Genomic DNA, 18,510 nt, shown 5'->3' with positions numbered 1-18,510 from the left:
CCAGAGATGGCAACCATCCCTCTTCAACCAGCCACCCGCTAAGTTGCTGAGGTCCCACATGGCTGGATGCATCCCAGCACCCATGCGCTCGCTGGCCTCTGTGTGCAGGGGTATTAGGCAGTAACCGCCCCGGCCCCTGCCTCACCTTGCCCTGTGTCAATGGCACCCCCACCCTGCCTCACCTCACCCTGCAGGATGAGCCTCCTGCCTACCGCCCCACCTGCCAAAAAACTCCCTGGATCTCCCCCAATCCTGCCCAGCCCCAAAGGCATTCCTCCCCACAAGCAACATTGAGATGATCATGCCCACCTTGGCCACACCCACCCAATCTGCCATGACTACCACAGCCACGCCCATCCAGTGAGCCATGCCCACCTGGCACCTGGCGATAAATAAGTGGGTATTGGGTTGCAGTTTGGGCACTAGGTCTCTAAAAGTTTCGCCTTAAAGCTTGTGAATAAATGTTAAATAGAAACAGAAACAAAATATCACATCTGAAAACAGTGACTGAGTGAGCAAGTATAGTTGCTTTTACCAACACTGGTATCCAAAATACTTCATTCTTGAAGACAATTTGGAAGCTATAGCTAGTGCAGAATGCAGCAGCAAGACAAGTACAATGACGCACTAGTGACCAACTGACTTCCAAGTGCAATTTAAGATGCTAAGGGTCACCTTCAAAACCCTTCATGGCCCAGGTCAAAATATTTGTAGGCCCATCTCTACCTATCCACCAAAACCATGATTGGCATGCTTCAGATCCTAAGCAGTGTCATCTGATGGAACCTAGGAATTTGTCTTTGATGTCACTGTGATTGCCTTATGGAACAGCATCTCCCCTCAGATTCAGATGGCCCCAATTCTGCTGGTCCTCAAAAAGGCATTGAAGATCCATTTCTCCCCAGGCTCTGAGTCAGGACAAGACATAAACCTTTACAAGTGAGTTATTTCTGGTGTGTGATATGTTTTTATGGATTTCTATTTCTATTTCCTTTTTATGTTTTCCTAAACATAAATTGTTAGCTGCTTAAAACTGCATTCTGAGTGGGCAGCTATATAAACCCTATATAAATAATAAATAAATAAATAAATAAATAAATAAATAAAGGTATACAAATGTGTCTATTGAGAAAACTCTAGTTTGGCCACTAGCACAGAATAATACAAGTCGTCTTTGACTTACGAGAGTAATTGAACCCAAATGATAGTCAAAAATCAGGCTGCTCGTTAAGCAGGTCTTTATGTGACTGAACCGATTTTATGACATTATTTTGTGGTAGTCCTTAAGTGAATGCTGCAGTCATTAAGTGAATGCTGCAACCATGAAACAAACCCATCATTTTCTGCCAAAACCCAGATGTAAACACTGGTTTCCAGCAAAAAAAACCATCATCAATCGCAGTCATGTGACCCTGGGATGCTGCCAATGGCTGTAAATGTAGGCTAGTTGCCAAGTGCCCCAAATGAGATGGGGTGAGGGTGGACATCACAACTTCAACTTTGGGGTATGTTGTGACTTCAAATGGTCACTAAGTAAGGACTACCTATATTCTTTCTATAATAGCCATTGCCTCTCTCTTAGAAGACAGGATTAATAGAGGAAAGCCTCTGGAGACTACTTAATTGGCAGGAAACTCCTCTGTTTATTCTTATTATTTATTCTTTATTCTAAAACTAAAAAAGTGATTATATATCCTTAGTGTTCCACTTAAGAAATGAGTTAAAACCCAGTAAAGGGGCGTTGTCTTACCTGAATGCCTTTTCTCAGCATGATTATGGATAATCCACGGATGGGTTTCCTGATGTCTTTTCTACCCAATAGACTAAGTCTGAGAGTTTGCCATGCCTCCCACTGGGCTTTGCTGCCCCAGTTCCGATGAAGGCAAAGCAGCAGACAAAATCTGACACATCGGTTCCCTTACCCCTGACACAGGACCTGACAGTCACTAAAGAGGTGGGAGTGGATTATCCATCATCATGCTGAGAAAGGGCATTCAATTAAGACAACTGTTCTCCAGCATGAGGATGGATAATCCACGGATGGGACATACCAAAGCCTGCTTTGTCCCTATGGGGGGGGGGAAATAGTCAGGACATGTGTCCCTCCAAATGACACCACTTGTTGTAACACCCTCCGGCCAAAGGAGGTGTCCGTGGAGGCAAATTTATCAATTTTGTAATGTGGTATAAAAGGGGAGGGCGACGACCAAATCGCCGCCCGACAAATCTCATCAATGGGCGCTTGAGTCGCCCAGGCCACTGAAGTTGCAGCACTGTGGGTGGAATGAGCAGTGATACAGTTAGGGATGGATAAGGACTGGGACTGGTATGCCTTGGCGATGCAGGCCTTGATCCACTGGCCAAAGGTGGATGAGACTTTCTGCCCCACGGAAGAGAGCTGGAAAGAAATGAAAAGTGCTTCCGATCTAGGAGTTAAAGAAGTCCACTGAATGTACTGCCTTAATGCTCTGTGCATATCCAAGGTGTGCCACTGGCGTTCCAGGTCGTGAGACGGTCGTGGAAAAAAGCTCGGTAGTATGAGCTCTTGTGATCGATGGAATAAGGTGTTTACCTTAGGAATAAATGATGGATCCAGTCTAAGGATCACACAATCCTTACAAAAGACAGATAGATCCTCCCTAACAGAGAATTCAGAAATGCGTCTGGCTGATGTCACTGCCACCAGAAAGGCTACTTTCATTAACAAGAGCCTCAAATCACAAGACTTAAGTGGCTTGAACAGTGGCATGGTAAGAGCTTGTAATACACATAAAAGGTCCCACGAGGGGTATCTATGGACCATGGGTGGGTTTGTGTTGATCGCTCCCTTAATGAAGGAACGAATCATCGGGTGATGGGCCAGAGAAGAATCATTGCATGACAGCACCGTGGTCAGGGCTGCTATTTGCCTTTTGATGGTATTCGGTGATAGGCCTTTGTCCAGCCCATCCAGCAAATATTCCAAAATTCTAGGGACAGTGATTGATGACATATCAATTTGATTCCTGGTACACCAAGTGGAGAAGTTTTTCCAAGTGGAGTCATAATTTCTGTTGGTAGACAGGCACCTCGAAGCCTGGATCACCCTTGTTGGATAAGACTCCTGAGTCAGATGTTGCTGCTCAAGTGCCAGGCGGTTAGCTGGAGCCATTGTGGATGTTGAAGTGCCCCTTGACTGAGCGCGATGTGATCAGGAGGGATCCTCCACAGTGACGAGATGGAACGACTCACGAGGTCGGCAAACCACGGACGCCTCGGCCAATGTGGAGCAAATAGAATGACCTCTGCCCTCTCCTGTAATAGTTTGCGAATGACCACCGGCATTAGAGGAAAAGGGGGAATGCGTATAATAGGACCATGGACTGCGTAGGGCATCCACTCCTTCTGCCCCCGGAGATGGGAAACGGGAGAAGAATCTCAGGAGTCATGAATTTGCCGAAGATGCGAACAGATCCAGTGCCGTGTGGCCGACCCTTTCCGTTATCTCCGTGAATAGTGCTGGATGCAAAGGCCACTCAGAGTAGTCCACCATTGCTCTGCTCAGGGCATCTGCCTGCTTGTTTATCTGTCCCGAAATGTGTTCCGCCTTGAGGGAGGAGAGGTTGGTCTCTGACCAGGAACATAGCAGACTGGCCTCGGTCATGAGTGACTTGGACCAGGTGCCTCCCTGCCGGTTCTCGTGGGCTTTGGCTGCTATGTTGTCCGTGAGGACAAGATTGTGCTGTCCCTTCACCTTGTATTTGAAGTGCTGTAATACCAGGTGTATGGCTCTGAGCTCCAACCAGTTTATGTTGTGCTTCAAGTCCTGTCGGGACCACCATCCCTGAGCCAACTGGGATTGGAGATTAGCCGCCCAGCCAAATAGGCTGGCATCGGTGGTGAGAATGAGTCATGTCGGTTCCTTGAAGTTGGAACTTCTGGCTACCGATTGGGAGGTCCGCCATCGGAGTGACTTCAATAATTGAGGTGGCATCATTACTTTTCTGTTGGAAGAGGTGTGTTTCCGCCTTTGAAAGGGGAGGAGGAACCATTGCAGGACCCTGGAGTGCAGTCTGGCCCAAGGCACTATAGAGATGCACGAGATCATCTTCCCTAATAGTTGGGACAGGATAATTAGAGGAACAACACGGTCATGTTGGACCTGACGTACCAGGGCCCAGATAGCGATCTGGCGGTCCGGTGACAAGTAGACCATGCACCATTCCATATCTATGACTGCTCCCAAGTGAAGGAGATGAGTGGCGGGGACTAACTGGCTATTTAAGAAGTTCACAGAGAATCCGTGGTTCTGAAGGACCTCGATGGTGAGGGCTACGTCCGACCTTGCTATCTGAGCTGCCATGGACTGTATGAGAATGTCGTCCAGATAGCATTGGATCCGTATTGGAACCAGCCTCAGGTGGGCGGCTAGAACTGACAGGATCTTTGTGAACACCCTCGGAGCAGATGACATGTCAAATGGCAGAGCTCTGTATTGATAATGACAAGATTTGTAACAGAATCTGAGAAATCTGCGATGTTCGAGAAGGATTGGGACATGTAGGTACGCTTCCGTGAGGTCGATGGATGTCAGGAAGTCATCATTTCCGATACTGGCCAGAATGGATTGTAGAGTCTGCATCTTGAATTTTTTGTAAAGCAGATAGGTATTTAGTCTTTTTAGATCAAGAATGGCTCTCCATCCTCCCGAGTCCTTCGGCACTACAAAGAGTAGAGTAGAAGCCTTTCCCTATCTGATTGGCTGGAACTGGTTCCACGGCTTTTATCTCCAAGAGTGATTTATAGCCTTGTTCATGAGGTTTCTATTGGATGGGTTTAAGTGAGTTGGACATGGGATGAACCGATCCGGTGGTCTGGATAGAAACTCCAGTGACAGACCTTCTCTAGGGTGGATAGAACCCAAACGTCTGTGGTGGTGGTGGTTTCCCAGATGTGAATAAAGAGGGAAAGCCTGCCAGCTATGGGGGGTCCCTCCCTGGAGTCATTTATTCCTCCTAAAGGGACGGCCCCCCGCACTTAGAAAGGGCCATTTTGATTGTATTGCTGTCTGGGTTTGGGTCCAAATCGGTCCGATTGGCATTCCCCTGTTCCTGGGGAATCATGGCCTGAAGCTCTCAAAGCCAAATGATGGAAGACCTGGAAAAGAAAGATGCTGAAGTGGAAGCTTCCAATGCCCATCCGGATGCCTGATGTGACCTAGGCAAAGAGAACTCTGATTTTCTTTCCTCTGGTCTTAAGGCTTCCACCATATCACCAGGTATGGTGGAAGGGGAAAAGATAGGAGTTAAAGATGTGTCTACCGCCGGAACCTCTAGTAGATTTGTCAATGACGGAGCCACATTAAAGAGTTTCTTATCAGTGACCCCTGGGGCAGGGGAAGCACTAAGACTAGCCCATTGTTTCTTTACGGTATTAAGGAAAAATGGGAGAAACAATATGTGTTTTTGGGTCACGGTCGGTTCAGAAAATAACGGGTCTGGTGTTTGACTGGTGGAAGGGGTGGGTTGCGGTTCCTGCTCAAGTGCAATCTTGGATGCTGTGGTGGCCTTGGATAGAATGGATCTGAATAACATGGGATCAAACAACCCCACGAAGGGAGAGAGTTCCTGATGTGTTTCCTCATCCTCTGACAATGTGGATCCCGTGTTTCCTCAACATCCGAATATGACTCCCTGTCATAAGATGAATGATCAGACGCAATGGAGCAGGAATATTCCGGGGGTTTAGAGTGGAACTGAGTGGAAGACGAAGGCTTGGGTCCCTGTAATGAAGCAATACTCTGTGCCAAAACCTGAGTGAGCATTGATTGGAGCTGCTCTGGCCAAACTGCTTGAGGAAGCTCGGCATGGAGACCAGAAGCAGTGGGTTTGAATGTGGCTGAGGGTTTGTGTGTGGCCCCTCCACCCAGGGTTGAGTACTGGGTGGAGGGGCCACCCAATTGATATTTAGATCAGGAACTTTAGGACTGATGGGTCTCTGCTGGGACTCAATGTCTGGGGACAATGGTCTGTGGACTTGAACTGTTGTTGTTAGTTGGGGCCCGAATAGGAAGCCCTCAGATGTAGTAGTGGAAGTTGGAGGAATCTCTCTTGGAGTCTCCCTTTGGGCCTTTGAACATTGCCTCTCTAGGGCCAAATGTCTCCTGGTGGCCTCCTTTTGAGCCACTTTGGATGAGGCCTTGCTAGACAACGCTTTGGCCTTTGCTTTCAGCTTCCCTGCCACCTCCAATTTGGAGGATTTGCGCCTCTTTTTACTTGGAGGGCTGGTAGTAGACAAGGCAATCTGGGGTTGTTTGTCTTCTGCCATTTCATTGGAGATCCTTCAGTACAGGACTGAGAATGGACCTCAATGGGAATAGGAACTGAGGCCTGATCTCATAATTGTTGAAAACTGGTAAAACCAATGTGAGCTCCTGATAAGGCTACTGTGAATCACAGTGTATTGTGTGAGGCCAGCAATCCGTTGGAGCAGCTATTGCAAGACAAGGATTACAATTGGGGTAGTGTTTGAACTTCCTAGGCGCCGAAAAAATTGCCAGAGGCAATGTCAACTGGATGTGCCAGGAGTACTACTTGAAAGAAACAAGGCGCCAGAACAAAAAACGCTGCTCAAAATGGCAGCTGTCCACATGTGAGGCAATTGCAAGACTGTCTGAAGGCACACTAAATTGCAACTTGTAACTTGGTAAGACCTACGATGGAGTAGGTGTTTTTATTTTTCCCCACTGTCTCTCTCCCTGTTTGCTGTAATTAGAATCAGGGGGAAGGATTTTGGAGAATTCTACTAGGATCAAACGGTCATTTGAGTCACCAAAATGGCGGCAGCTGTTCACGCAGCGGGCCAGGGAGTCCCATAATCTCCGGGTCAAAGCCCATCTGATTAGCGGGTAAGCTGGGAGCCGCAATTAAAATTGACCAGGAGATTTTAGGGGAGAACTCTATTAGACGAAAACTGCTGTTAGATTAGAAGGAAGGAGAGTGGGAGAACTCTCCTCAAGTCAAACAGCCGTTTGTGACCCTCAAAATGGCGGTCACTAGTCGCGCAACGGGCCAGGGAATCCAGTGATCTTTGGGCTGAAGCCCAGTTGATCAGTGGCTACTTGGGGGCTCTGCAGAGGTCCGCCGATCAGTTGGAGCGATCGGCGGAGCCACAGCTCAGCTGGCTGTTTGAGGCTGCCTCGTGAGCTTAGATAGCTCAGAAGGCAAGAAGGAGAGAAAAAGGAGGTAAATTTAAAACTTCTAAGGATAATGAATAAACAGATAGGAAAACAAACAAACTATAAATTCTCAAGAAAAAGGAAGGATAATTCACAGATATATGACCTGTTGCGATCTGAGAGAGAACCAACACATCCTGCTGGGTATCAGACTAAGTCGGAACTGGGGCAGCAAAGCCAGCGGGAGGCGTGGCAAACTCTCAGACTTAGTCTATTGGGTAGAAAGGACATCAGGAAACCCATCCGTGGATTATCCATCCTCATGCTGGAGAATAGGACAATTCGGAAAACTTTCTGATAAAAGAAAAGAAAAAAAAGGTAGATATTGTAAAATAAAGCCACTGAGACTTTTTAAAACTGTTTGTTTCTCATTGTCAGTGTTTCATATAAAAATTCACATAAATTTTGAAGAAGCTGAGATTGATATGTTGACAAGAATGAATCACTATAATTCTCACCTTGAAAGTGTTGATCAAAATTGTTGATTATGGCACTGAATTTTATTTACAAATAAACAACTGTAGTCTTTGAGAATTCTACCACTACCCTGTGTCATGTTCCTTGGGTGTTAATGAATGAGCAAGTTGCTCTTTCCTTCCTTATCAGTCAATTTTCCCTTATATTCTTTTAAAAACTGCATACTCTTTTAACAATTTCTCATCATTCTTTTTTATGTTTAAATTAACATTCATCCATTCAAAGGCCCCTGAGTCAAACTACAACATTCCATTAAGAGAAGTGAGTACTGACTTGGATTTTGCTTATGCTGTGAAAAATCAAGTCTGAAATATGTTAACAGGGTGAACTAAAGAAAAGGCTATCAAAATGAGCTATGCAAAACTTCAAAAGGATGCTTTGATTAAGTGAAGATTTGAATGAATCATCCCAACCAAGCCAAACTGCATATCAAAGCAGAATCACTTTAGTGCTACAAATTAAATAAGGGAGCTGTGAAGCGCTTTGCAGAGTTAATGCATTTTTTTCCTGCTGTTTCTAAGGTGCTTACAGACAATATACAAAGTCATAACTTCCCTATTCTATACAAAGAATACTGTGGATGGACATTTAGTGATGTCATCAGCTGTCTTACATTGAAAGGAGAAGCTGACTAATACATTTCCTCAACTTAGGTTCTCGGGCTATCAAAGCCTAACTTGGATGCAAAATTATCATTTCTTTGGATTAATTCATTTTTTTAAGTTCGAACCTATTTAATACGACCAGGCACAAGACTGTACAATTCTTTTTCTTGCGCCAATAGAAAGTTTCTCTTCTATAGTGATACTTCATCTGTATTTGGAGAACTCTGTATATGTGTTTAAGGCTGGCCAATTTAGTACAGTATATACATACTGTTGGATCAAACTTTCTTTTTAAATTCTGCATAACCAGGCCAGATCTAATTTTCTCTACAATGGCTAAAAGTGTGCCAATTAAGAATTACAGGTGTTAGTCAGCCTAAGTGCTTATAGCTTTTAAGAATAAGGGGTGGTAAGACTTAAAATTCCATTTTCTGATGCCAGATACTTTCTCTGGCCAAATGTTGCCATTTTGCCATGCCCAGGCTGGCATCCAATCAAAAGTCCCTTCCAAGAGGGCTTAAACCTGTCAAAAAACCATGTTAAAAACCCAGTGATCAGATGCAGCAAAATTGTTTCACCCCATAAGGGCAAGTTAATGAACATTCTTCAGAATTAAGCCCAGCTCCTCAGAAAAGAGTGACCTTTTAAAAATGTGTGTGTGTGTGCTTTAAATTGAAGTGGAACACTTTGTGCACTGATTCAGTAAACTTTATACGGATTTTTTTTGATACTTGAGAAACAGCTGTTCTATATTTTCCATCTTTGACAATAAAGATGCAGAGGGATTACACACACACACACACACACACACAAACACACACACACACACACACAAACAGACAGATGTATTTACTGCAGCAAATCACATTTTTTAAACTAGTCATGTCTTCCATCCTTGTTTCCTTTCCACTCTACCCTCCCCCCCTCCAAAGTAGCTGCAGTCTTTTTAATCTGTTCCCCATTATCTACCGGATAATTAATGTCTTTTACCAAATGTCAGAGTGGCCCAAATGTCCAAGTGGTTCAAATCAAGTTGGTTTGCACTAAAATCTTTACAAAAATGCACCTATGGGTTGAAAGCCCTTTTTGACTCTCAAATTAAAACTGAATCAAAACTGATTTGCTGCGCCTTAATAATATTCAGGATTTTGTCTATCTAGGATTTTAACAAGTATAGTTTAAAAATGTTCTTAGGATGAAAGACCCAATGCAGTAGTGGACCCCAACCCCAACCTTTTGGGCACCAGGGACCTGTTCTTTGGAAAAAGGTTTTTCCATGGACCAGAGGGGAAATGCTGCCTGCATCCCCCGGATGGAGCTTTGCTTGTTTGCACGGCCCAATTGCAGGCATGTTGCGGACCGGTGCCAGTCCATGGACTGGGGGTTGGCGACCCCCTGCAATATTCTTTTGTTTTTTAAAAAAAATACATGTTTTGTCATGATTGGTAGGAACAGCAAATGCCACATGTCAAATCTGAATTGATCAAGTAGATTTCTGGGATTTGTGTGTGTCTTAAAAATAATATGTAAACAGAAATTGATTCTTCATTCTCTTTATAAAAGTAGCATATTGTCTCAGTTTTCAAAAAGAGTTAGAGCTAATCAACATCACTTTTGAATTTATTTTTATTTTTTTTATGTATTAAGTGTATATGCTGCCCACCTGTACCTCTGCTGAGATGCAGGAAAACTGCCAGGGTTCTATGCTAGCAATACTGTTTCAAACACTGCTATTTCAGTGAGGAATTCTAAAGAGCCAACAGCAACGTGATATTGAAATCAAAACAGAAGACAGAAGGAACTACAGGTAGCTATTTTATAATGGCACATACTGAATGATTATCAGTAAAATGAATGTACCTCTTCGTTGGTGGAATGTGACCAACAGCATGTTGGCTTGCAAGAGAATCTCTAGATTACAAATCTTAGCTTGTATAGAACCTTGGAATAAAGCTGGCTTTTACTGTGCTTGCAATAGGCCAAAGTAACCACTGCTGTCCTTACCACTAGGAAAGAACTAAATATGGTATGATATCAACTTCAGAAACTAAGGCATGTGAGTTTCTTCTAAGCTGTTTCCTTTATTGTTTCACATCTATAGACAGAAATCTTGCCGAACTAAAGCAAATTAAACCAAACTATTTAAAGATTGGCATCATAAAGATATAAGCTCAGAATTCTTAGGCAGGTGATGTCTTGATCCCCTTCCTCCCAACTTATTTACTGAAACTTTGCCATCTCTTGCTCCTCTGGAAAGCAGTCCCTCCTTTCTGAAAATCCAGACAACATTCCACCCTACATATAAGGGTGGTCACCTAACCTATGTTTTCTCTTTTTACTAAATTACATTATGCGAAAACTTTGATTGACCAAAGCAATGATGGGTAATTGAGGTCAAGGCCTATGAGCGTTACCTGGTGATGACTACTGCATGCAGAAAATTGAAATTAAAAATATAAGAAGGGTAAATGGTAAAAACAAACAAACATGAGTTAACAAATGAAAGACAGAAAATAGTCATCATTTATATCTGTGAAATTGAAAAAAGAGAAACAGTGTGATTCTTGCTGAAGGAGCTGAATATGATCTTATCTTTCTAAGTGAAATAAATGAAGAGAAATGAAGATGCAGAAATGAATGAATGAGCAAAAGAACTAAAATGTATGTCTTCTTGGATTTTTATTGAGTTTTGTATTTTGTATTTTAACTTTGTTTTGAATCAAATATTTAAAAATATATGCAAATTATGACTTGTTTTCATTCAGATTGTTTTAAGTATGTATGAAATTAGGATAACAGATTGGTATACTTTGTATTAAGTTCTACTGAATGGTCATAATGGAAGGCAATAATATGAGTTTAACCAAGGGGGAGGGGTTGAATATGATCCAGAAGCAAAAATAAAATAAAAATAAAAACTCTTAAGGTGATATGGGAGGATAGGACCAAATTGGTCTATTTAGAAACCCAAGGAGTCAGAATGATGATGAGTGTCTGCCTGAAATAAATATCTGTTTGTTTCAATGTACACATGGGGAAAAAAAGACTATAAAAGTTTACAGAGAAACTTATTTCTGGAATTTTTATGGAGAAACACTGGAATAATTAATGAAGGATACACAGGTAATGAGAAATTTTTAAAAAAGATAAAGGAATTCATGACTGCTGTGCAAATGATAGAAAGTTGATAAATTTTGATGGTATAACTTGAGAAATGTTTAATATGGATGGAGCTTGCTTACAAATCACTCTCTGTGTGTGTATGTGTGTGTGTGTAATGGCTACTGTAATGTACAGGCTACTTTTGTACCTGATATTTTGAAAAATGTCATTATTATTCCTGTATGTCAATGTAAAAGATAGCAAGAGTAAGTTTAGAAACGGGAGGATTATAGTACATGAGACTCAATACAGTGCAGCTTTATGCCAAGTAGGATCATACAAGGCATATTTGCTCTTCAGCAAGTCATTAAGAAATGTATGAACTTGAGAAGAAAATTTATCATATATTCCTGATTTTAAAAAGGCATATGATAAAGTGAGTAAGTGAAGAAGAGAATAAACTCCATTCCAGCACTGATGATGTTACCTAACTGGGTAATGAAATGCCTGCAAGAAAGCCATCAAACTCGGAGAGCACCAAGGACCCCACATTATGGAATGTGTTGCAGAAATATTATTGCTGAATGTGATAATAACCATATTTAAGGGACATAAATCACTTATAAGTAGAATATCTAATCAATAGGAAATAAAAAAACAATGTGCAATATTCTCTTATTTAGTATATTTATGAATAAGTGTGTAAGGAATGCTTATAGTGATATTGGATATGTCTTGGTTGGGTATATGCAGTATATTGTTTGCAAATGATTCGATACTGTTGGCTGAAAACCCAAAGCATTGATAGGCAATATTAGATATATCTGAGTTGCAATAAGGCATGTGAATCTTTTTTTTTTATTTGAAAAGTTTTATACAATATACATCCCAAGACCCACTCAGCCCTCCCCCCTCCCCCACTTCCCAGAGCTGAGTACAGGGTTACAAATAAACAATCAAACTCTAACAAACATTACCCAACTATACAAGTAACCAAGTCCATAACGCACTTTAACTCCCTTATAACATAAATATAAACAAATTAAAAATAAACATAATAATATAAACAAATCAATATTGTTAAACCATACTGAAACTAATAAAAATTAAAAAAGAAACTATTAATAATACTCTAAAGTTTACTCATAGGCTAAATGAAACTTTTTAATCCCATATTTATTCTGAATATAATCTATCCATCTTCTCCAAACTGAAATATATCTTTCTTGTGAGTGATCCTTCAAGCAAGCAGAAATTTTTGCCATTTCTGCTAAATTTGACACCTTAAGCGTCCAATCTTCTATAGTAGGCACAGAATCTTTCTTCCAATATTGCCCTACTAATAACCTTGCAGCTGTTATAAAATTCAACATCAAATTAGTGTCTTTAGCATCACAATCTACAATAACACCCAACAAAACTAGTTGTGGCGTGAACTTTATCTTTCTTTTAAAAATCTTTTGAATGTTCTACCAAATCTTAATCCAAAAAGCTTTTATATTTCTACAAGTCCACCAAATATGAAAATAGGTTGCATCCAAGCTACCACATCTCCAGCATTTGGGCTGTAAATTGGGATACATATAAGACAGCTTTTTGGGATCCAAATGTCACCTATAAAACATTTTATAAAAATTTTCTCTTAAATTTTGAGCCTGAGTAAATTTTACATTTCTAACCCAAATTACCTCCCATGTACCCAATGAAATCGGTTCTTGAATATTTTGAGCCCATTTTATCATACAATCTTTAACTAAATTCATTTCAGAATCCAATTCTATTAAAACATTATAAATTCTCTTTATGTGGGCTCGATTTGAATCTTTGATCTGTTTTACCAAATTCTCATCCCCTAAAGTAATACCAACATTTTGATCTAAGCTCCACCTAACCAACAATTGGGTATACTGAAACCAAGACTGTACAATATTTTCTTGCTTTAACTCAACTAAAGATTTTAATTGCCAATCCTTCCCTACCAATCTAAGTAATTCCTTATAAGAAATCCTATCCAAGTTCACACCCCTAGATACCGCCTCTATCGCGTGTCCAGGATTCCCCCAAATTGGTATTTTATAATTTATCCTATAATAATACTTCTTCCAAACACGCAATAAAGCACTTCTTAAAATATGGGATTTAAAAACCTGATCTACTTTTTTATCATAAATTAGATATGCGTGCCATCCATATAGTAAATACCATCCCTCAAGAGAAAGTATATTTTTATTTGTTAAATTAAGCCAATCACTAATCAATGTTAAAGCCACTGCATCATAATATTTCAGATTAGGCGCCTTAAGTCCTCCTCTTTCCCTTAGATCTTGTATAATCTTAAAGCGTGTGAATCTTAAGGACCAAGATCTCAGAAAGACAATCAAATGAACAATTGCAAGTAATAAATTAAGTAATTAAATTAAATTAAATTAACAAACCTAGATCAAATACATAATATTGTGCACCTTATAATCCTTACTGAAGATTATTTTATTTTTATTACAATCAAATAAGAGCAGTACCAACGAGAATAAAAGAAGGGTATGACTAATAAAGTAGGTACTGGCAAGAAAAAAAAAGTATAATTTTTGTTCTAATTTTGTTCTCTATATTTAGCTACAACGTTGTAGCTAACACGTTTGCAGTCTGAGAAAAGAAAATTGGCAGAGTAGTCTCTTGTCCTTCCTGGGAGGCATTGCAGCCAGGATAATATATAATCCTTGTTCAGATCCTTATTAAAATTGCATTGAAGCTACACATGTTGGGCAATTTCTGTTTCCCCAGAGACATATGGGCAGGTGAATTCTGTTAGTGGAATTTTGATAAATATATCTTATAATAATGGAAATGATAACACATTATCTCAGGCCCTGGAGAAGTTCTTCTTCACTCTGGGAAAGGTTAGCGTGAGTACCATAACTTACAGACTGCCAAATATTTTTAGCTATCAAGGTTTTGCTGTTCTAGAAAGAGGGTTAGCAAGTATATGGCAAACCTAGACATCCTCAGCCATGATAACCATGGTGAGGGACAATCATTTGTCAGAATTAATAGTACCAGGCCTTTGGAGGACAAGGTAATCTTTAGCCGGTATGTCATGACTAGCCTCCATGTCCTCTATTCTGAGCATTCTTGTCTTATCAAACCTGAGTAAAATACTGCATTGGGAACATTTCATAGATCTGAAAATATGTATCTTTCAGCATTTTTGTATAAGATTTTTTTCCTTCATATAATATCCTATTTGGGCTCGGTTTAGAAAGTGTATAAGAGTTTCAGCCTCAAATAATCTTAAGGCTGGTTTACTAAAGATTGGAAACTCTAGTCTAGGGGAAAAAAGATGTACAAATTTTGTTATAAAATTAGTAGGTAGTCTCTTTCTCTGCTGATTGTTAAAAGAAGCATAAATGGTTTGTACAAGAGTGTGCTTTGTTATATGGAAATGCAGGTTGGGAGGGGAAAAAGTTGATTGCAGATAAAATGAAAAGAGCTAATTTAAAGAAAGAGTGAATCAGTATATTCTAATGGCAGACAAAAATGAGAGGCAAGGATAGATTATGATAGTGAAATCAACATAAGCAGCTTGAATAACTTTTGTCTCCTCTTCCAATCACAAATTAAAATCTGTTTACATAGTTCATTTCACAGCAATTTATGCCACTTAAGAGAGAATTTTGTGCTGCTTGCTTGAAGTGATAAGCCACAAAATATGCCTGAGTGGCACTTTCTGGGTGTCAGTGGCAAATTATGCGAATTGCACAAAAGAAGCTTCCAGGAGTGTGGTAAGTATAATGTGCACGGAAGCATAATATGTACGAGTCATCCATTCTGGTTTTGTTTTTTTGTTTTTTAAAAAGGATTTCTGCAGCAGGAACTTTTGATGACATTATCCCTGAAACTATGACTGTCCCAGCTTGGCAGATATGCTATTTAGATATTGGGTTTCTAATGGCACCTAGGTTTTAAAAATATTATTATTCATTTATTTAGACATTAGGTTTGGAATAGCACAAGTAACAAATTATTACAGTTGGCTGCACATTCAGCCAGATGTTTAGAGTGGATGTGGCATTTTATTCACTTACTGATTTCTTCCCAAGGTCCTCGGACAGGCATAAATCATTGATATTATTTTTTGCTGATTTATATAATTCACGTCTGCTGAATTAAATGCTAATAATTTATTTGGCTAGCATTGCATGCATTTATGTGGAGCACTAATATTTGTTTAGTACAAAAGGGCATATATATTTATAGCTTTTCTCCACACACATTTTCCCACATAAGCTCTTCTCCTCACTCACATTTAATTAAGCACCAATAGTAACTAGAGCATCTAATTCTGATATTCCCCTTAAGGAAGGTAAGTCTCCAGGAAAAAATATATATGTTAAAATGAGAAAAAAAAATCTCTCTTGGGATTTTAAAGAAATAAACTCAGGATGAGAGACTAGCAATCACACTTCTGGTTCTATTACCTCCGTTTCTAACTGTCCTTTCTTGAAAGGTCACAGAAAACTACCGCAATTTTTCAGCTGAATGGAATTACAGTTTTTGTAAACCTTTCCTGGTAGGACCTGGAGTAGTAGGAATAATGATGGAACATACCTTCCTTTCCATAAATACACCTTAAAAGAACTAATCATTTATTTTCTTCAGATAGGATCCCTGAAATAAGGCCTGATTTGGATTGCAAAGATGAGGTGGATTTACTTCTTGAACAAAAGGAAAAATATATACATTGTAAAATAACTTTCTGGCAATATGGATAACGATGCCGCTGAATATTTATAATAAGGATGGCTGCATCCTGTTGCTGCACTTGACTCCAGTTTGTTATTGCAACTACAGAACAAATTCAATTACACAAACAATATTTCATGATGTATGTATTACCCACAGTTATAACAATATATTTATACAATACCACACTACAAAAAAAGGAGCCATAGAGGTCATATGTATCTCTGTGATTGCAAATATAACTTATAGCACATGCAAATATAACATCTGAAATTCTGTTTTATAGTTCTTCCCTACAAAGAAATAAAGTAATTTGATACAAGTCAGGAATTTATAAATATATTCACATGTAGTCACTGAGGTGTATGGAACCAATTAATCCTGGATATTTTCAAGCATCTTGTGAAGTTATTGATTACTCTACAGGAAAGAGAGAATAATATCCAGGCAGAAAGTAATATTTGCCAAGATATGTCTGTAGGCTTTTTTCTGAAAGGTAATGGGTATCAAATATTATGCTATCCAAAAATCCTTTCCATTTCAAACAACTGCTTCCAAGGAACTTCTGCATGTGTGATATAGAATCTTAAATACTATTCCAAAATTCCAGGATAGTGATCCTATATTCTACTGTCCACTGGACAAATCTGAAAGTACAGCTACTATTTATGGGTATTGACTATCTTGCGGGTTTGCTGTTTTATATCATATCAAGGTAGTATAATTACCAATCTAAGTTTGTATATTTGTAATATACTTATTCAGACTTAAAGTTCGGATCCAGAAAGGTGGTTTAAAATAGGCAGAGGCACAAATGTAGCTTTTGTTACATTAAATTATTAGATCTTTTCTTGAAATCACTTGACTTTATTTGCTGGGGAAATGATTAATAAATAATAATTACTTATTACAGCCAGCAGATTGTATAGTAAAGTATAGGCCAAATATCTACATACTTCTAAGATTGTTTTACTTCTACATTCAAGAGATTAAAGCCAGGAGCAAATTCTTAAGGGCTTTCTCCTATCTTACCTACTTTTTCAGAGAATTTAAAACACTCTTCCTAATAACTAGTTCATGTACTGCTTCATAAATCATTTTTTACATCAGGCTTGCTGGTGAGAATTACTTTCTTTTCAAATGAAGAGGCACTACTGGAAGGTGGGGAATATTAGAATTTTAGAGAAATCGGTAGGATGTGTCATTTGAAAAATGGAGCGCTGAATGTGTTAATGGACATTATGATTCAAAACTCAAATTCTAAAGGAACCATAATGTCACCAATATGCCATGCAGTGACACCATTATTAAATTGTTTGCTCCCAGAAGAACATTTGTCTATCAACCTGCTGTTCCTATTTGCCAAGCCCTGGTGCTTTTTATTTTTAACGAAACAAAGTACACTCAAGGATAATTTCATGCCATTCCCATTCAATGCAGTATGTTGGATTAATAGAAGAAAGAGTGCATGATACTTACCTTGCCTACATATTGGTAATCAGATCCAGTATATTCTTCCAACAAGAAAAATTGGTTCCACATCCAGCCTCGTTTCTGACGGTGCAGAACTTTCCCATCATTTCCTATTCCATGAGTTCTGAAAGTTGGGGGTTGGTGATCCGTAGTCCTAGTAAACACCATTTCTGTCAAGCAAGGCTGTAGCAGGCACACCCAGAACAGCACCAGCAGTAAGATTTGCTGTATTATCATAGTTCTTGGCTTCACACGTGCCTTTGACTGCAAGTTCAATGTTACACTTCTTCTTAGAATAAGCTTTTTTTGGCACAGTTTATAAAAAACAGCCCATCTGCAGTCGGTGCATATTCAAAACCTTAAAGCAAACAGAAAAATAATTTATAGATTCAGATACACTCCTTCACTGTACATTAGGTTTCACATTATACTTGGCACCATAGCTGCAAATATTATATAAAATTTGTTATTTTCCCCCAAACACACTTAAATAAAAATTGAAAGGTTATTTGGTAACTGTCACCTAATTCAACTTTTGCAAAACCTTAATGTACTATGAAGTTACTTCCACCGCCATGTATTATGTAAATCAATGCTTTTTCCTAGTCTTCTCATGCAGCTCTTCTCTTTTGATTTTTTAATAAATTTATTAAAATTTAATAAATGTAGTATCTATTAAAATGTTCATCATGTAGATTAGGGAAATTGTACCACAGGTACTTAAATGTTAAATATAGAAGCTTTGGTTGTTGGTGGTGGTGATGCCTTCAAGTCAGTGTTAACTCCTGGTGACTATCTGGACAAATCTCTGAAGATTTATTGCAACATTTTTCAGAAGTGATTTTCCACTATCTCCTTCGTAGGGCTGAGAAAAAGTGACAGACACAAGGTCATCCA

At 39.6% G+C, this 18,510-nt stretch overlaps 1 protein-coding gene across 3 annotated transcripts in view; it reads right to left on the bottom strand.

Moving 5' to 3' along the window:
- CDH10 (cadherin 10) overlaps positions 1–18,510 on the bottom strand; it is a 144,931-nt gene that overhangs the window by 81,102 nt on the left and 45,319 nt on the right. For 2 of the 3 annotated variants that reach the window (XM_039328068.1, XM_039328069.1), the window contains exon 2: positions 17,620–17,971. In XM_039328068.1, the coding sequence (XP_039184002.1) occupies positions 17,620–17,850 (231 nt within the window). In that variant the 5' untranslated portion in view covers positions 17,851–17,971. Of the gene's footprint in view, positions 1–17,619; positions 17,972–18,510 lie in introns of those variants that run through there. The other variant, XM_039328070.1, reaches the window with a different exon arrangement.

Source organism: Crotalus tigris, unplaced genomic scaffold (genome assembly GCF_016545835.1).
Source record: "Crotalus tigris isolate CLP2741 ecotype Arizona unplaced genomic scaffold, ASM1654583v1 scf7180000024370.6872682, whole genome shotgun sequence".
NCBI lineage: Eukaryota > Metazoa > Chordata > Lepidosauria > Squamata > Viperidae > Crotalus > Crotalus tigris.
The sequence above is the reverse complement of the archived record's forward strand: the minus strand, read 5'-3'. Positions and strand labels throughout refer to the sequence as shown.